Below are 14493 nucleotides of genomic sequence, written 5' to 3'. Positions count from 1 at the left end.
TGGGCATGTGGTTATCAGTCCTTTCTCATGCCTCACCTAGTTCTTACCCACTCATAATGGGTTTTGCAGTTTTAAGGGAGGAAATGGAATGAAAATGTTTGCTAGACAAAAAGTTACTCTTTTATCCATGTGTTCTTGTAAATTAGCTTTCAGTTCTACATTCTTCGTTTGATTTAGAGCTTCCCAACACATTTCCAACTGAGAATACGGTTATGTCCTTTCTCGGGCCTTGCCTAATTCTACCCCACACTCATACTGGATTTCACAGTTTTAGGGGACGAAATGGAACGAAAATGTTTCCTAATTAAAAAAAAAAAAAAAAAAAAAAACTTTCATCCATGCGTTCTCGTAAGTTAGCGTTCAGTTCCACATTTTCGTTCGAATTCGTGCTTCCCAACACGTTTCGGACCGACTGAGCATACGGCTAAAAAATCCTTTCTCGCATCTCACTGACTTTACCTCACAGTCATATGAGTTTCGCAGTTTTAGGGGACAAAACTTAATGAAAATGTTTGCTAACCAGAAAAAAAATTACTTCCATCCATGTTCTCTCACAAGTTAGCGTTCAGGTCCACATTCTTCGATCTTCTTCCTGATAGTCTTGTATTTTTCGGATTACTTATGGGAGGTAAATAATCGTTTCATGCTAAATCTGTTTCCCTGTTGTTTTTAGCTGTGTTACACTGTGTCAACTCGTTTGACTCATCAGGGTTACAGCGAAAGGGCCTGTCCTAAATGTTTAACTACAATTGACCTAACCTAGCCTAACTATACCTAATAATTTAACCTAATCTAACCTATATAGCATCCAGTTGGGAAATTGGGAGACGAAAACCACTTTTGAGTACGTCAAGACAATCATAGGTACGGCTTAAGGAATGTAATGATAAAATGTGGGAAGTTTTTCTGCAGGAAGTTGTAATTTATCACCCTTAAAATAGTCAGAAAAGCACCAAAAACAAACTGGAGGAATATGAATTGAATTGGTAAGGTCCTTCTACTGCTTTAAGTAAAGCGTACGTTTACCGAAATGGTAAAAAAGTGTGGAGTACATGAAAGCACCATCATAACGATTTGGAAGGAGAAGATAAAGATCGTGCGAAGGAAGTGATGCGAACCTTGTAGCACTGAAAGTTTATATTTGTCCTGAAGCTAACTGAGAGGCTTAGGCCTATAGGGCGTTATGTGGAGCATCAGAGAAATTGTCATTTTTACTCCTCCTTACCACCTTACCCCACGTAAATTACCCCACTTATATGCACCATCAGGTAAAACAGTGATATAATCATTGTAATTAAGATCACCAATGATATTAGAAATAGCATTAACAAAAAAGTCGGGCTAGGTACCCTTATGTTGATACGTAGCCATTATAGCATAATGAGAGAGTAAAATTGTAATTCCGGGTATGACCAAATAAATAGTCGAGTCCAGCTGGGCGGGTTTCATTACCCCGTTTCCCCCTCCAAGAGTGCAGGCGGCTATATATATATATATATACAGCTACCACAAATTGACTTAGGACCTTCCCCCACAAGGTATTAAAAGAACAAAGAAATCATAGTATATCACAATGTTTGTTCATGAAATGCCATTTATTAATATGAAATCATGTTTCCCTTATTTTTCAGGACCAGTTGGATGTGTTTTGGCATGGAATCACTTAGATCTCTAAAGTAACCTAAGGACATTTCTTTGCACCAAACATTTGTCAGTTTAGTCTTGAGGTTGTCCAGATTGGGTGTCTTCTTCTCTGCCATGATTTTCTTCATATCTGCCCAGCAGTTTTCTATCAGATTTAGATCCAGACTGTTGCCAGGCCAGTCAAGGACCTCAATCTCATTATCCTGAAGCCATTTTGTCACCTTTCTTGACTTGTGACATGAAGCTGAATCGTGGATGAAAAAGTCACACCCATGAATAGCAAAAAAGTTGAACAAATGATCTTTTAGAACTTGAATGTACCGGCCACCATTCATCATCAAGTTCTTAGGAAGAAAGTAGAGGCCTCCCCTTCCCATTTCACCTGAGAAACACCCACATACCATTACTGATTGTGGATGCTTAACAGTTGGCACCATGTATGTAGGGTCATATCGACTGCGGGAGGCAAAACGCATGTGGAAGACTTGAAATGTGCTTTTATCAGAAAACATAACATTTCTCCACTTATCCAATGTCCAGTGTGCATATTTCTTAGCAAACTGAATGCCTTGCTTCTTCATGCGGTCAGTGAGAAGCAGTTTCTTAGCTGCAGTGCGGCTTGGCATACCCAGCTCCTTCTGCAAGTGGTGTTGGATAGTTCGAATTGAGATGTCTTGTAACAGCTGGGTATCCACTCTCTTCAATTCTGCTGTTGTCAGTCGAAGATTCTTGATTATTTCCCTCTTCAGAAGCGTATCTGTACCTCTGGAAGTCATCATCACCTTTCCACCGCCATGCTTGTGCTCTGGTACGACATCAGGTGGCAGGCTGCACGCTGCAGCAAGAATCTTCATGACGGTCAACTTTGCGCATCCAATACGTTCACAAATTGTGTTGATAAGGACATTATCCTGCCTCCATGCAATGATACGGACCCTCTCATCCCTAGAGCAGTACTATCCAGGCATGACAACTCAACTCTAGGAAAATAACTGGGCAAACAGTAATGCATACAAAAAAAGAGGGAGTTGCAAGGTCAGACCAACGGGAACATAAACTCCCACTCTCACTTCTGGGTAAGCACTGACTAGCTGAGTGTTTCACCACCTCCCGCCAACACCAGAGGAGCTGCCAGTTACTTCTTGCCCAAAAAATTCACTTGGTAGAGGTGGAAACACAAAGCAAAGACAGACAACTCTCCCATAGCAATTCTGTGTGTAGGTCCTTAGTCAATTTGTGGTGGGTGTATTTCTAACATAATTTCTTTCATAAATCAACCCTTTAACCTGTGCTCCCACACCTAAAACCCCCGATACCCGACCAGTCTCGTTATCATATGCAACTGATCTAAGGGTTAAATTTGATTGATTCAAAACAAAAACATATTGCCTATTTATTTATAGCCAGATGCCATAATCCTGTAAGAGGTTGCCATATGTCTTTGAGTTAACTGTTTTACAAGGATGGACACAAACTCTCTGCCAACCCACTTGCTGATATAGGGAGAACACATGTGGGTTGTTTATATGGTTACCATCCAGCACTGTAAATGGTTTCCTGTAACTTACTGTCATTCTGAAAACCCATGGTTGTGTGAAATGGCAAATGATCCTTTTTTATTTATTTATTTTTTAACAACTTTATAATGTTTCAGAATCAATCCGGAGGAAAGACTTTACTGTGATTATTTGAGAGATTGTCTCATTAGTCTAACCCTTCAGCAGTTGCAGCCTGTTACATTTTTTTTTTTAATGCAAGGAAGAAGGAACCAAAGGCCAGAAGCCCACAAACCATTCCTTCCAAGAAGAAAAAGAAAAGAAAACAAAAAAAAAAACAAAGAGAGCCAAATTCAAGATCCGTTAATTTTGAGATGTCTGGACACACTGCGTTTGAAAGACTGGAGATCATAGGAAGTAGGAAATACTGACAGAGGGAGACAATTCCAGAGCTGACCTGTTGCATAAATAAAGGAATGGGAGTAACGGTAAACTTTTGCATTAGAGAGCTGGACAGAAAAGAGATGAGAGTTTGTTGCTAGACAGGTGCTACGCACCTGTCGTAGAGGTGGAGGCATGCAAGCAGACAGTTCAGAGCAGAAGTGACCATTGAAGTACCGGTAGCAACAGAAAAGAGATAAAGATGCAACAGTATGGCGAAGAGACACAGGTTGAAGGGAGCAAGCAAGAAGAGGAGAGTTAATGAGACGAAAAGCCTTTGACTTCACCCTATTGAGAAGGTCTGTATGTGGGAAGCCTCCCAACACATGAGAGTTGCACTCCACACAAGGTGAATAAAACCCGTGTATAAGGTCAACAACTGTGCAGAGGTAAAGAGGGCATGGAGTCGGCTTAGCACACCCAATCGCTTGGAAGCAGATTTTACAGGATATGTAATATGATCTTTTCAAGATAAGTCCTGAGTGAATGAAACCCCAAGCATGTTCAAGGATGATTCAGGACTGAGCTGGATATTAAACATTAGTGGGTACTCCTGTGGATGATTTTGTCGGGTTGATAGGTGTAAGAACCGAGTCTGGTAAATTTTTGAAAAACTACATTTCTCCATCCAGGAAATCTGACACAGCCATGTTGTAGACCATGTTCTTCTGAATCTATTCCACTAAACATTTGTTTTCGGAAATGTATATTTAAAGTAAAAATCCTATACAATATTACCTTGGATCTTCCCTCAGTTTCAAACTTTTGAGTTGATGTTTCTCCATCACGGCACCTCCCGGGCGTGACGTCATGCCATTACAGCGCATGCTCGGATGTCACGGCCAATGAAATTAAAATCAGCCAAAAGGCAGACCAATCAAATCATTGACAGCATTAGGGGATTTTCAAATTTCAAACATACCTTACTTTAGTCAATTCCACAATGGCGTACTCTTATAGTGGGTGTGCTGTGAGTGAATACGAGGCCATCGCTCTTTTTTTTTTTTTTTTTAATAATCAGGAAACTGAATTCCCTGTGCAGTCACGGTGTTCTGCCTTCCTCCCCGAAGTGTGGAAGTGACCTACATTATGGACAGGACCTTCATCGGTGGTACTGTAAGAATTTTAACAGTTACACAAATACAAAGGAGCAGAGGGCATGTGGGTTTAGAGGACTGAGGCAAACCCTTCTACCTCATTCTCCTCCGACAACATTTAAGGTAAGGTAAGGTTAGGTTAGGTTGGATTTGGTTAGGTCGAGTTTGGTTAATGTTAGGTTAGGTTAATAACATGGGTGGGTCTGGAGGGGCAAAGCCCCCCTAGTTAGGGTATACGGTTCAACCCATGTCCTCAATTTTGAAACCAAAAATATATTTTCTGATCAATTTTAGTGTGATTTGAATGAATTTCACCTTCATTTTTTTAAGATTTCAATCGTTTTGGAGATAGGCTTGGGTAGGCCTACGGACTCTCCACAACGAGTGATTTCTGACAAAAATGAAGGTCAAATTCAATCGAATCACACTAAAATTGACCAGAAAATATATTTTTGGTTTCAAAATGGAGAAATACAGTTTTCCGAAAATTGACCCTGAGTCTTTGATGCATTAAAAACAAGATTAATTTTACTCCAGTCAGAGATACGAGCCAAGTCAGACATTACGTGTGCCATAACCTCATCCCTTGTTTGTTGAAGTAACTGCTGAGATGGACGCTGCGAGAACCGAATGGAAAGGTGAAGGGTGGAATCATCAGCATATATGTGTACAGCTTAGGTCATTTATGAATAAAAGGAAGAGTTGGTAATAGGACAGAGCCCTGAGGAACACCACTGTTCATAGATCTAGAACAGTGGTTCTTAGCCTTTTTTTGAGGCACGGACCCCTTTGAGAATATGGTGAATGCTATGGACCCCTTCCTTGGAAAAATGTACATAAGCACATAAACACAACATTTTGCATACAATGAATATACTTAATTTTACTGAAAACTACCTCACGCAGTGTATGACATACAACGTATAAAAACAATCATTACAAATATTTATGTTTCTCTTTTTCATGCAAAAATTAATGGCCACTTGATGAAAAAATGAAATACATCCAACTTGTGCAAATTAAACAAAACAAAACTTTAATTCTGCTCAAAAGTTCATTTCAATGAGAAGGTTGTTGTTGTTTGGCTTGAATATGATGAAATTGTGGAGTGGTCTTTGACAAGGCAACATGCAAGCCATCTTTGACATCCAATCAATTTCGACTTTTCTTTTCGATAGAAACAGCCCTGAAAACCCTGACTCACAAACAAGGGTAGGCTTGTGTCAACGAACACCAGAATTCGTCAAGACTTTTCGAATTTAATTCATTTTGTATCAGTTCCTTTGTCTTCAGGTCAGTGAAGTCACCTTTGGCAAGTTTTTATCACCGATACAGTCTATGTCGGCAAGGAAAGGACTACGGTACGAATCCATGTTTCAACTTTAAGGTCACCTGAGCAGGCGTAACCTATGAAAGAATTCTGCAGTGTATCCAGACCTTGCAAGAGGGGAACAAGTCAAGAGTGAGAGCAGTGGAAATGAGTTACTTGAGAGGAGCATGTGGAATGACGTGGAGGGACAGGTTGACGAATGAAGAAGTGAAGGAACATTGTGGGGTAGATGTGGATGTGGTTAAAAAGATTAGGAGAAATACACTGAGGTGGTTTGGACATGTGGAGAGAATGGAGAATGAAAGACTGACTAAGAGGGTGTATGTAGGTGAGGTGGAGGGAGGGAGAGGGAGGGGTAGACCGAGGATGAGGTGGAGGGATGGAGTTGAGAGGTATATGAGGGAGGGGGGGGTGAGTTGGGGGGAGGGGAGTCAAATGGTGGGTGACAGAGTGACTTGGAGGCGTTTTGTCTGCGGCCACCCTTTGCGTGATTAGGGCGTCGGGCTATAGATAGATAGATAGATCCAGATGTCTGCAGATTTCTGCCTGCAGAGAAACTGACAGGGCTTTGTCAACCTCGGCTCCACCCTGCAGAAGCACTTCCTCTAACACTGGAGAGTTTGCATAGTTGTCTGCCTCCAGTCTCGTCTTCTACACTACCAGGTTGGCCAGAAGAGCTTGCAGTCTTTCAGAAGCATCCATAGTGGTGACTGCAGGGCTTGAAACAAAAGATTCATCTCATTCATATGGCCAAAAATATCTGCCAAGTATGCTAAGTCATGAATTAACTCTCCCTGTCAAACGGTTCTGAGAGTGGACTTTATTTTTCTCCCCCCCTCAAAAAAAAAATAAAAAAAAAAATTCCACCCAAAGTTAAGTCTAAACTTCAAGATTTGTCCTCTGAAAAGCCAACGAACTTCTGTGTGGTAGAGAAGAACTTAATATCCTGCTCCCATATCTCGAAAAAAACAAAAAACTTGAAAATCCGATAATTCAAAGCCCTGGCTCTGATTCCTTTCAATAGGAAACCATTCTAGAAGTCAAAACCTGACGACAATGACGATTTTGTTACCTGACTGGACACTTTTTCGGTAGTTCATGTACAAATAATTATTTTTAGCTTGGTTGAAAGCTAGTGCTGCCAAACGGTATCACGCAATACCACTAAATTGTTCTCAATTGTTCTGACCTTCACGGACCCCCTGAAGCCCATCCATGGACCCCTTGACCCCAGGTTAAGAACCCCTGATCTAGAACAATGGCTGTCTACAACAGCAGCTATAGAGTGACCAGAAAGGAAGCTATATATGAAGGCACAGATAGAAGGGCTGAAACCGTAAAAAGGCAGTTTGGAAACTGAAGATTTATGCCAGACACGATCTAGCCTACTAATGCCTCCAATAACATAGGGCTGAGGTCAATGGAGCAGAAGGTAAAAAGGTAAACGTAATATAACTTACATGCTGTGAAAAATATTCCAATGTTCCATATAAAGTAAAAAGAGTTTGGTGCGTGACACTGCTCTGCAACAGCCTCATGACTTTAATATGGGGATACATGATCCAGTAAGGTAAATAGACCACTGGAATTTGTGTTTATTAGGAGCAATGGTGACACCACAACACTTTAAAGTATGTATTTTACATTCAAAGTACAGTATCCACTCTTAACTGATAAACGTTTCACTTCAATGGGTTGCGGTTCAACGTCTGACAAAACTACTGCATTTTGTAAGCTCGAAAGGCCAGGGACGACAGTACACTCTGCCCAACTTAGCTGGGCCAGTTAGCTTCGCTGGAGGAAGGATCGTACGCTGTTGACATGAAGCTCTACCGTACAAAAATGTACAAAAGTATAATGTCCGCACCGCAAAGCACTCGGACCATTATAACTTCCCGGTGAACCGTTTCGGTTCCGGCCCTTCCGGGACAATTCGCCGTCAAAACGTGGACGATTCGCCTTCAGGATAATTCGCACCCCGGACGATTCCCCGTCATTCTATAAACATACTTAATATTAACTAATCAATACTATAATAGCTGATTTTCATGGGGACCTATGAAGGTCTAGATGCAATAGCGTAGGCTTTGGATATTATTTATTAGTTGCACTTTTAATCAATAATCAACTTGCTGACTTTGAATTAAATTCTTGCGTCATATAACCCGAAAACTAATATACTTGCTAATTAAACTGATATGTAAATAAATTACGGGGAATCGTCATGATGACGAAAAGTCCTGACAGCGAATTGTCTTGTTATTGTTGTGACGGGCATCAACTTGACGGCGAGTTGTCCCGAAACCAACGGGGATACGTTTGCGGGGGACTGGGGAATAGACCGAGCGGAAGTTTGTTAACTGGGAGCATATGACTCCTGGCTTTCACTGGTTTTGGAGTTTATGTGGTGAATGAAGAACCAAGACGTTTTAGGTTTGTGTTGACTTTTTTTTTTTTTTCTGTTATAGCGAATCCGTCTCATTAGATTGAAATATAAGCTACGGTATCTTTCAGGTTAGCACCGGTGTCAGTGCTTGGCTTGAACAGCAATTTCTTACTCCGAGCCTCAAGTGAAGTACAGTAATCGTATGTTAACATTGCATATGAATGACAGTATCAGAAATTCTTAAAGCAGCTAGTTGGCCGTGGGAAATGCCATATGCCTTCACTAGAGTACTATACTTTGATACTACGATATTGTTGCAGAATTAAACCCAGCTAAAGCCCCTGTCACACATGCGGCTCAAGGCCCGACCGCGGCGCAACTCAAGGTCGTAATGGCTTTTGTCATCGGTCGTCCCTTGATTCTCCGACAAAGCCCGGACTCTGGAGGGCAGTCGTGAGCCTCTTGGATGATTTCTCGAGCCTCATGAAGTTTTAACACGTGTGTTGAAAAATCGTGGCCACCTAATGACTTGCCAAAAGTCGGGTCACAGTTGCATCGTAGTCGGGAGTGTCGTATGTCAGTTGTGAAGCAGTCAGCTCAATTGGATGCGTCGTGATACGGTCGCTGCATGTCGTGATGCTATTCTGTCTATCTATTGCCAGACGCCTCAATCCCGTTTGGGGTGGCCACAAACAAATCGCCTCCAAGTCACCCTGTCCCCCGCCATTTCACTGCCCTGCTCCCAACTCACACCCCCCTCTCTCATATACCTCTCCACCCCATCCCTCCATCCCATCCTCAGCCTCCCCCTCCCTCTTCCCCCCTCCACCTCACTCACATACACTCTCTTCGTCAGCCTTTCACCCTCCATCCTCTCCACATGGCCAAACCACCTCAGTGTGTTCCTCATAACGCTTCCTATCACATCCACATCCACACCACAACGCTCCTTTATATCCTCATTCGTCAGCCTGTCTCTCCACGTGACTCCACAGGCTCCTCTTAAATAACTCATTTCCACTGCTATCACTCTTGACTTGTGTCCTTCCAACAATGTCCAAGCTTCACTTCCGTACGTTAGAGTTGGTATCACAATACTGTCATGTAGTAACTTTTTCACTTCCATGCTCACTTCCCTGTTTCTTATCACTGCTTTCAAAGAACCAGCAACCTTTCTTCCCTGCTGTACCCTTTCAAGCACTTCATCCTCCAAACCTCCATCCTTACTCATCACACTACCCAAGTACTTAAACGTACTCACATTTTCCAATTCCTCACCATCCAACCTCGCTGTACATTCACTAACTTCACCTCTCTCAAAGACCATCACTTTACTCTTCCTTACATTCACCTTTAGATTCCGTTTCTTACACACTCTCTCAAACTCATCCACCAAGCCTTGCAGCTCCCCTTCGTCTTCACTCAACAACACAGTATCATCTGCAATCAACAGTACTGGGAGTTTCCAAACACTATCCTCTCTCACCAGGGCCACTCCAACATCCACTACCCTACCTTGTATCTCTTTTATTACCCCATCCATATACAGATTGAACAACCATGGAGACATGACACATCCATGTTTCAAACCAACTTTCAAAGAGAAAAATTCACTTAGTTCACCATCCACACACACTGCAGCCTTCGCACCATCGTACATACTCTTCACAGCATTCAACAACTTCCCATCTACTCCATATATTCTTAACACTTTCCACAATCCTTGTCTATCCACCCTGTCATATGCTTTCTCCAAATCCATGAAAGCCGCATACAACTTCTTTCCCTTCTCTAGAAACTTTTCCACTAAAGATCTAAGAATGAATATCTGATCTACACAACCTCTTCCCTTCCTAAAGCCTCCCTGTTCTTCTCCAACTAATTTCTGTGTTCTTTCTCTAACTCTGTCTATAAGTATCCTACCATACACTTTTCCTATTATACTCAGAAGACAAATGCCCCTATGATTACCACACACTTCTTTTTCCCCTTTTCCTTTGTACAAGGGAATAATTATACCTGACTTCCAATCCTCCGGGACTCTACCTTCCTCCCAGGCCAATCTGCACATCTTCCACATGCATTCTACTACTATCTCTCCCCCATGCTTCAGCATTTCACCACACACTCCATCAATTCCTGGGGCTTTCCCCGATTTAACTTTTTTCATTGCTTCCACAACTTCTATCCTACTGATTTCTTCCTGTCTTCTCAACTCCCTCCTTCTCCCAGCCATTCCCCAGCCACTTATACTCGCATTACTTCCATCCTCTACGTTCAACAATTCCTTAAAGTGTTCTCTCCATCTGCTCACTTTTTCTCCCTTCTCCACTAGTAATCTACCATTTTTATCTTTCACTCTCCTGCTAACTTCACTTCCACCCTGTCTTACTCTTTTCACTTCTCTCCAGAACATTTTCTTACAGTCCCTCCACTTTACACTCAAATTCCTTCCAAATTCCTCATCCACTCTCTTCTTACTCTCTCTTTCTAATCTTTTCACCTCTCTCTTTCTTTCCACATATAACTCTCTCTTCCGCCTCTGAACTTCTTCCACGCCCCTATTTCTTATCCATTCATTGTATGCTTTCTTCTTTTGTGCCACAGCCTGTTTCACCTCTTCAGTCCACCACGCTGTTTCTTGCACCCCCCTCCGTCTTCACTTCCTTCCACACACCACATCACATGCTGCACATATTTCTTCTGTAAATATCTGACAAAAAATCCGTTATGAATGCATGTACCTCACCAAGTGACTAGACACAGGAGAGGACCATGGTGATGCGCTGGGTGTCATTGGTGGTCTAGGTGTGATGCCCTGCCCCACACTGGGTGTCATTGGTGGTTCAGGTGTGACGCCCCGCCCCACGCTGGGTGTCACTGGTGGTCTAGGTGTGATGCCCTGCTGCTCGCTGGATGTCATTGATAGTCTAGATGTGATACCCTGCACCATGGGTCGGTCGTGGGGGGGTTGGGGTGCATTCCCCAAACGCGTCACGCAGTTGTCTTATGTTCGTGGGTGGTCGTATCACGGTCGTGGCAGACGAAAATTCGTTAAATATCAAATTTGAAGACTCGTAGCTCCGTTGCCTCGCGGTCGCCTCGTGATCATGTCATGTTCTTGAGGACATCACGACAGGTCGTGCAGCTGTCCTGACGCAGTCGTTAGGCAGTCATGAGGAGAGCAGATTCGGGGCCAGTCGGGAGGCGTGAGAGCCAGCTAGGACATGACCTTGAGTCTCGCCGCGGTCAGCCCTTGAGTCGCATATGTGTGACAGGGGCTTAACGGAGTGAGATTAATATGTTCACAGTTTAAGTGCTTTCATGTCTGTACACATGTCTCAGATGTACATTTTAGATTATTTATGTACAACAGTGACAGTATTTCCAAACTTCCTATTGCCATGGGTAAATTTTTACAAGTGGACAATACATCCCCCCAGGTAGTGCAATATATTTTTATGGCAGTTTTTGATGCGATTCAAATGTTTTACATTCATTTTTGTCAGAAATGCGTCATTTCCCCACTTTTCCAATCATGAACTTTGATTGGACAGGTAGGTGAAATCAAGCATTTTCCAAAAAAAAAAATGAAGTAAAAAACAACTCAGATCACATCAAAAACCACCAGAAAAATATACTGCACCACCCGTTAACATAACCGAACTGACCAAACCTAACCACCTAACCATACAGACCTAATGTAACCTCACCCAGCACACTAAACCTAACCTATCCTAGGGGAATGCTTACCCTAGAGATACGATGGTCCAGGACAAGGGTCGTCTGGGTCATCGTTGTCTTCTGGGGGTAGGCCACTTCAAAGGCGTGATAATGTCGTGGTTCCAGAACTCCTGAATCCAATGGTTTATGAACAATGTAATTTGCCAAGCAGGAAGGTGTGTGTTGTCCAAAAGAGTTCCTTTGTAGTCAGAAACACAAAAACTACACTGGACCCGTTTCTTGGTTTTTGCATACTTTTTGTACTGACCACAGTACCACTGATGTTTGGCTTTTCTAAATTTACATGGTTCCTGACAATCTGGGCAATAAACTTCCGAAGGTAATACACTGTGTCTTCTAAAAAACTCAATAGCCTCCTCAGGTTCCAAGTAGAAATGCTTAATCACCCTTAAATAATCAATGACATCAACATCGTCGCCATGCGTACGTAGACGTGCATGGAAGTCATCCACGTCAAAACCTAGGAAATCGTACTCCACATCCGTTCCGAGAAGCAGACGAGACCAGCCATTTTCTAGAGTCTTGACAGGGATTTCCTTCTATGCACTGGCCCAGTTGTAGATTGCAGACTTGATGTTGTAGCGGTGAAGGTTTTCCAGAGTCCGCTGGCCCCACGTGTCCCATCCCTCCCTGTGCTCGTCCTCCTCCTTGAGAACAACCATCACCTCATCCAGGAACTTCCTTCGGTACAACCTCTTCGTTGCCACGATCACTCCTTGGTCCATTGGTTGGCTGAGAGCAGTCATATTAGGTGGCAGAAACTTGCACCTAATGCGGCCATTCTCAGCCACCAAGTCCTTGTCGCATGGGTGGGCAGGTGCATTGTCAAGGAGAAGGAGGGCCTTTACCTGGTCGCATGGGATTCTCAATTTCTCCGTCTGGTAATGTATGACCCCCTTGATGAAATGGCAGTGGAACCAGTCTTTGAAGATCTGTGCTGTAAACCATGCCTTCAAAGAATGGTACCAGACGACAGGAAGGACATCCATCACCCCACGAAGACACCGAGGCTGCTTTGCATGGCCAGCAATAACGGGCTTAAGCTGGTGCATGCCGTTAGCATTGGCACAACACAAAGGAGATATCTGTTCCTTGGAGAGCTTGCGGCCAGGTACTCGCTTCTCTGTCTCCTCGGCTGGAGTGTTCGTTGGCAAAGAGCGATAGAATAAACCAGTTTCGTCAGCATTGTAGACTTGACCCAGAGTGAGGCCCTCCCTGTCGATCAAGCCCTTCACCTTGTGCCGAAACTCGTCAACTCCATCCTCGTTAGCGTCCAAAGTTTCGCCATGAGCTTTACGGTTGGTAAGGCCATGCCATAACTTAAACGCGAAGAGCCAACCCTCGGATGCCTTGAAGTCAAGGGCGTCGTGAAGCCTGGCGAACTTCTCAGCAGCAGCCTTCAGCTCCGTACCACGTACCATCACACCAGCAGCACATTGCTGTCAATACCAAATCAACGTGGAGCGGTCGACTTCAGCAAACTTAGGAGTAAACATCACCTTCCTCTCCACGTTGCGTTTGCTTCTCGACGAGAAGTCAGCCATGTACTGCATGAGTTTGTCTCGAGATCTCTTAATATCAAACAAAGTAGATCGGGCCAGGTTGAACTTGCGGAGGATGCAGGAAGAAGGCCACCTCACATCTACTTTTTCCAATATCTCCCGTTTCTTCTCCAGAGTCAACACCACTCTCGTCCTCTTCTCAGGCGGCGGGACCATCATCACACACACGAAGGAGAAGCACGAGAGCAGCAGGAGTGCCTGCAGCAGGTAAGGCACCACCACAAAAGCGAGCACGTGGGCAGCCATGACGACGAGCGTTCACTCGCGACGAGAGACAGGCGGAAAGTGGGGAGGATATAGGGGCGCTCTAGCGGACATTGGAGGAATGACGCGCCACAACAAAGCTGTCCTGCGCGCCAAGTTCAAATTATGGTTGGGAATTTTTTTTTTTTTTTTTTTTTTTCCGGACCATTTTGGGACTATTGGATCCCGGGACGATTATGTCCGGTTAGTAAGGATGTTTGGATATTGGGCGTTTGGATATTAGGGGGATTACTTTATATATATATATATCATTCATCATCATTGCCAGACGCCATGTATCCCAAACGGGGTGGCCAAGGGCTTAGAGTTAATTGTTTTACAGGGAGGGGCACTAATCCTCCACCAACCCCACTTGACACGTAGGGATGAAATATATATATATATATATATATATATATATATATATATATATATACATACAGTATATATGGCATTGCGTAGGGTAGTCAGACAAGCGACTGAGTTGCCAGTTTGGAGTTAGGTGCACATACCACTATTTTGATCCTTCCTCCTTCATCTGAGCAAGTCA

At 43.3% G+C, this 14493-nt stretch overlaps 1 protein-coding gene across 1 annotated transcript in view; it reads right to left on the bottom strand.

The window, feature by feature from the left end:
• Positions 1-7745, bottom strand: part of LOC145414105 (elongation factor Tu-like) — a 216308-nt gene extending 208563 nt beyond the window's left edge. Inside the window, exon 1 of the mRNA XM_080283664.1 lies at positions 7469-7745. Coding sequence (XP_080139790.1) covers positions 7469-7567 — 99 coding nt within the window. The 5' untranslated portion in view covers positions 7568-7745. The remainder of the gene's footprint in view (positions 1-7468) is intronic.
• Positions 7746-14493: the final 6748 nt, after the last annotated feature.

The sequence above is a fragment of the Coenobita brevimanus genome, chromosome 98, assembly GCF_032717465.1.
Source record: "Coenobita brevimanus isolate Jiangsu-jjx chromosome 98, ASM3271746v2, whole genome shotgun sequence".
Classification (NCBI taxonomy): domain Eukaryota; kingdom Metazoa; phylum Arthropoda; class Malacostraca; order Decapoda; family Coenobitidae; genus Coenobita; species Coenobita brevimanus.
This window is presented reverse-complemented; position numbering and strand designations above follow the sequence as displayed.